This window comes from Mus musculus, chromosome 4, assembly GCF_000001635.26.
Source record: "Mus musculus strain C57BL/6J chromosome 4, GRCm38.p6 C57BL/6J".
In the NCBI taxonomy this organism is placed as follows: Eukaryota; Metazoa; Chordata; class Mammalia; order Rodentia; family Muridae; genus Mus; species Mus musculus.
In genome coordinates, this window is record NC_000070.6 from 45,275,164 (window position 1) to 45,281,163 (window position 6,000).

General features: G+C 51.0%; 1 protein-coding gene across 6 annotated transcripts in view; it reads left to right on the forward strand.

Annotated features, from left to right (window-relative positions):
• The window catches only part of Frmpd1 (FERM and PDZ domain containing 1), a 101,517-nt gene that overhangs the window by 90,744 nt on the left and 4,773 nt on the right, over positions 1–6,000 (forward strand). For all 6 annotated transcript variants that reach the window (XM_006538176.4, NM_001081172.2, XM_006538178.3 and 3 more), the window contains exons 14-15: positions 87–234; positions 3,663–4,478. In XM_006538176.4, the coding sequence (XP_006538239.1) occupies positions 87–234; positions 3,663–4,478 (964 nt within the window). The remainder of the gene's footprint in view (positions 1–86; positions 235–3,662; positions 4,479–6,000) is intronic.

Below are 6,000 nucleotides of genomic sequence, written 5' to 3' on the forward strand. Positions count from 1 at the left end.
CATGGCTTAGTTTCTCCCTTTGGCCCCATACAGCCCTGCTGTATCTGGGTCCTCTACAAACAGAAACTTTCTATTCACCTTCACAGGTTCTGACTTTGTTGCTGGAATCCAGCAGTGCAAAAGACCTGGCCTGCTTGATCGCTGGGTACTACAGGCTGTTTGTGGACCCGGCCAACTCCGTCTTCCACTGGTCTGGAAACAGACGGCCGACGCACCGGGTATCCGCTGAAGAAGGTGAGGTGCTGAGTCTTTCCCCGGTCAGGACAGGCCCGTTTGTTTCCAACCAAGCAGTTAATCTTCCTTAAATATTAGAGGCATTTTCTTGGTATTTGGAATTCTCCTAAATGCCAAGAGGTGCTAGGTCTCTGATTCCCTGTAGAGTTTCCCAAAGCAGTCTCTAAGATCTACTGTATCTTATTTCTCAGCAAAAGGAGACGTCACTTTTAGAATGTGGGAGACTTGGTTCTTGCTGTGCTTTTGCTCTCTTCTCATTCTCTTGAAATGTGATAGAAATTCTCAGCCTTACATGTTTAGAAGAAAGGGATACCTGGAGCCAAAAGAGACTTGACCTTATATCACGTAAAGAATGAAGAAGTCGGATGGGGACAGAAAAATAAAAGGACAGGGGAGACAGACAGGTTCCCCAGGCAGCTTCAGCTGCCATCAGACCTCTGCTTCAGCTGTTGTATCGATGTGGCTTTTCCAAGGCAGTCCTGATGATGTTTAACAGCTGCTCTGTAGGGGGAAACCCTGACCTGAAACAAGTACCCGACACTCCCACCAGCACCACCATTGCCAGCTGCCAGCATGGTTTGCTGATGTGGACATAGCCAGCTGTGCTCAGGATCTCACCATTTTATATATAGCGTTTCCTCCACATGGGCAAAATAGGCATAGATCGTCCCAGAACAGATGACTGGAGAGAGAGATGCAGTCATCCGTGCTATCTGCGGTAACCACGGGGGATTCCACAACCTTTGGTGCTTACTAAAATTCATCCACGTTCGATCCTTTCCATGAAATGGTATATAATTTATATATAACCTACACGTGTGTGTAGCCAGTCTCTGCTATTTTGTAGGTTCTTCCTTTCCCACCCTTTATCCCCCTGGTTTCACCCTCTGTCACTAGATAGGAGAGAAAGAAGGATAAAGGAGATAGAGACAGAGACAGACAGAGAGAGAGCGTGCGCGTAAACAACTACTAATAAACCCCAACCAGCCCCCTTGAATGATCAACAACCCCCTATTGGGGCTCTAGCATTTATGTGCCCTCTGAAAAGTTTCCAGAATTCCAAATTTCACATAGTCGAGGAAACTATCTGCAACTGGAAAGCCGTGCCTCTGCTAGAGAACGAGGCAAGTCAGCCACTGCTGACAGTCCGAAGCAGCCCTCATCCTTATATTTCCAAAAATCCAAAATGTTACTGCCCATGTCCCTCCACATCCTTCAGGTAAAACTCTAGATGACAACCTATCCTGTTGTCAGTGCCGTGGATGTGTTTCCTACAGAGGCTGGTCCTGAGAGCAATGCTTTCAGGCTGTGTCATAGAGACTGGTCCTGAGAGCAATGCTTTCAGGCTGTGTGTCATGAAGACTGGTCCTGAGACCAACAGGAATGAACGGAGAAGCCCTGTAAAGACAGTCACTTGGAAACCCTGGTGGATAAAGCGGGTGCCAGGCAGAGTGTCTTCTCCATGGAGAAGCGTCTGGTTTTTCGTTCCCACTGCAGACGTTTTTCATACCATGAGATAAACGATAGTAATCTTGGATTGAAACGGTTTGCCTTCTGGCTGTTCTCAGGAGCACAGTTTCTCTAAGGCCCTTAGCAGTTTACTGTTCTTTCTCCTGTGATAGAGCATGGGGCCAGCCTGATCCAGCACAGAGAGTTCTGGGGGAAATTCAAAATAAACATATTTGCATGCAGGGGCCATCTCTTGCTTTCCGAGTCAACACTTAACAACAGCTAACAGCACGTGACAATTTACATATGACATTATATATAAGTACAATAATTTATATCACAGTCAAATGTTCTGCCACTGAGCTATAATTCATATTTTAGTGTGCCATTGTCATACTGTGTTTGTGGAGACACCATGACACAAAGAATGGCTTGTACATGTTCACCATGGATAGATTTATTCCATTTTGAGCCTATGGGTGGACAAATGCACACATATGAAACCTACAGATCTGAAGGGCCAGCTGTTAGTTAGGAGTTGATGGGCTTTGAGTACTTACTCCTCCTTTGCTTTCGCCAAGCACTTCTGCTAACCACTGAGCCATCTCCCCAGTCGCCAAGCACTTCTGAGTGAGGGATAGCTCAAGGTCCGGTCGGGGAAACGGCACAGAGTGGGAGTAACACCGGTTTGGAGGGTGTGGTGGGAAGGACTGTGCACTAGAGACAGTGCAGAGACAGAACATCAGAGGCTTGGTCCCTGAAAACACCCTGGAGCCAAGCAGATGACAAAGGGGAGCTCATTTGAGGAGAGGAAATGTGGTTCATGACACAAGACCAAGGTTGGGGAAGGCTGCAGAGGACAGCCAGTCTGCTGGGGTATGGACCAGCCATAGTATGAGGGAAGCTCTTAGTCAGGGTTTCTATTCCTGCACAAACATCATGACCAAGGAAGTCAGGACAGGAACTCAAGCAGGTCAGGAAAGCAGGAGCTGATGCAGAGACCATGGAGGGATGTTACTTACTGGCTTGCTTCCCCTGGCTTGCTCAGCTTGCTTTCTTATAGAACCCAGGACTACCAGCCCAGAGATGGTACCACCCGCCATGGGCCGTCCCTCCCTTGATCACTAATTGAGAAAATACCTTACAGCTGGATCTCATGGAGGCATTTCCTCACCTGAAGCTCCTTTCTCTGTGATAACTCCAGCTTGTGTCAAGTTGACACACACAACCTGCCAGTACAGGGCTACAACAAGGGAAGGGTCAGAGCCACAGTATGAGGACACACTGAGAGGGACCAGGGTCTCTCTGTGATAGGGGCAACAAGGCCACACTACGAGCATCCCTCATGAGGGAACTTTAGCTCTTCCCTGTAGGGAGGAGAAGCCAGGAGGAAGGATCAAGCACAGAGAGGTGTTCGTAGGAGATCATCCCAGAGGCCATTGGGAGGAAAACAGGAAGCCTAGCCCGATGCTGCCTCTCTCCATCGTACATAGTCTTCCCAGGTACCCACAGCTAGATGCATCTCCGCTGTCCTAAAGGCCCACCGCAGCAGAGTCCCCAAGGCCACCTAGCCGCCTCAGGCCTTACTCGCTTGCTCTCTGGCTCGCATATCAGGGAGAGGCCAAGCATCTAGTTTGCATTTTGACATTTGGTGCCCCGTATGATTTTGATATTCTGACATCACAGGGGAGGTATTTGAAGAAATGCTGAGAGTACAAGGGAGAAACAAGTGGATATCCACCACTCTTTGTCAGACAGAGGGGTCTCCCTGGGAGAAGAGATGGACTCACTCTGTGGCTCAGAGAGATGAAGGACAGGTAGCCCAGTGGTGTGTCCTCCTTGGGTCTTGGCATTAGTCAACCTAGTATGACTCAGGTCAGTCGCTTTCTGTATTCCCCCCTGCAGCAGGGTAACAAGAAGCAGGTGTCTGTCAGATCTGAATGTTGATTTGTTAACCCTCAGCGTCCCGTCTATCACAGGCTACGAGTCCAGGGCCTGCAGTGACTCGGAGGAGTCCTCTGAAGTGGACTGTGTACTGGAGCCCCTTTCTGACCGATGCCTGGTGAAGCTGAGCCTCTGCAGACCATTTGCTAGAGAGGAGCAGCCCCCTGGCGACAGCCCCACACCTGAGGCAACCAGAAGAGGTCCAAGCACCTGCGGGGCCAGCAGCATGACAGACAGTGCTGAATCGGAGGCATCGGACTCAGCCAACACAGAGAGCCGAGGCTGCAGGACCAGCGGGTCCAGTGAGTCCATGGACGCCCTGGAAGAGGACGACTTAGATGCGTGCTCCTCCAGCGGGACCAGCTTCTTCCACTTTGGCCCACCAGGCTTCTCAAAGGGCCTCGAGACCAACAGCCAAGAGGAAAACAGCAGGGTCGAGACCAGTGGCTTCCTGTGTTTGCTGGACCTGGGCCAGAATGCCAACCCTCAGTGCCAGAAGATAGACGGTCCCCAGGGCCTTGCTTCGGAGGCCTGCAGCTGGGGACCAGAACTGAGCATGGGCAGGCTAGACCCCAGGCTGTATGAGGGCAGCCGGACTGACTACTATAACCTGTGTTCCAGCATCTCCCCAGGCAGCCACCTGAGTGACTCGGGCTCAGAGAGCACAGCTTCCCGGCAGGGAGCTGCACCTCCCCAGTGGTGCCAGCAGGGCTGGATGGAGGCTCAGTCTGGCTCCATGCTGGAATCCCTGGGCCTGCCCGCACTGCCCCCGCTGGCCTTTGAGGGTGGCAGCTCAGATGAGGAATACTATGATGCAGCTGACAAACTCACGCCACCAGACACACTCTCAGGTGAGCCCCTGGTGCCCCTCCCCCAGCCCAGCAGATCTCTACCCCTTAGCTGGCTTCTAAGAGCCCAGGGCCAGCTCGAGAGCAAGAGACAGCCTCCTCTACTCTTGAGTCCATGGACCAACTTATAAGCCTCAAGGCCTTGAGTCGGGGCCGCAAGGGAGGTTTGGAGAATGGTGGGCAGGCCAATGAGAGGAATTCATTCTGCTGTGGCAATCAGAAGGCTTCCCAGCAGAGGTGTCAAATGGGCTGGGCCTTGTCAGGTGGACAGGACTCACAAGAAAGGAATGGAGTGCCCAGTAGAAAGAATAGCTGCACCACCATGGGTCCTGGGATGAAATTGGTTGTTGGAGCAATGAGACAGGCCATCAGTGGTGTTTGTTGGACTTAGGAAGTCCAAGGGTCCCTGACCTCAGAAGGTTGGGGATCTGCTGTCTGGGTCCCTCATATGTTTCCCAACTAAGATTGTGAGGTTTTTAATCTATAATTCATGATCCCAAACAGACACCAATGTAAAGTCTTTTCACACAGAAATATTTCCTGAGATAACCAGAAAACCTTGCAAGACACATACATGTACAAAAGGTTTCCACTCTCTGAGGTTAAAAACCCTGGACAGCAGTACAGACACGGCGGTCTGAGTCTCAGCCCTCTCCTGTGCCTCTCTGATACTGCCCTCTTGTGGTTCTCATTGCTGTTGGCAGAAAAGCCAGTTCAGCTCCTGAGGGCACCTTCTCTGTGTGATGCCCTCTGCCTGTTTGCCTCCGTTCCTGCTCTCTGCCCCTTTCCCTCATCTCAGCTGGCCTTTGCACCTGTTTTTCTGTCTGCCCTGGTCTTCACCTGGTTGCCCATCACTGTCCAGCCTCAGCCGAGGGTTCCCATCTGCAGAGAACATTTTTCAGGTTTACCAGACCAGGGCCAGCTGTGCATCTCAGTCATGGGTTCTGCCAGCAGTGGTGGCTTTCTGCCTGTACCTCGGTACTGCCTGCAGTTACATATTCACCTGCATGATTGTGAGAGGGCTCCTTGTGTGCAGGGAAGGTGTCCCCACAGCACCTGGGCATCATCACTAAATGAATGAGTGAACTCACCACTTGATTATGGGTTTGTTGTTGTTGTTGTTCCTTGGGGACTGGCCTTTGTTTTCCCTTTGCTGTCTCACCATGTGATCTTGGCTGTCCTGGAACTTTCTGTGTAGACCTTGGGATCAGACCAGCAATGGGAGGAGGAACAACAACATGAACTAATCAGTACCCCACCAGAGCTCCCTGGGACTAAATCACCAACCAAAGAAAACACATGGTGGGACTCATGGCTCTAGTTGCATATGTAGCAGAGAATGGCCTAGTTAGTCATCAATGGGAGGAGAGGCCCTTTGTCCTGTGAAGGTTCTATGCCCCAGTATAGAGGAATGCCAGGGCCAGGAAGTGGGAGTGTGTAGGTTGGTGAACAGGGGAAGGGGGGAAAAGAATATGGGGTCTTCGGAAGGGAAACTAGGAAAGGGGATAACATTTGAAATGTAAAT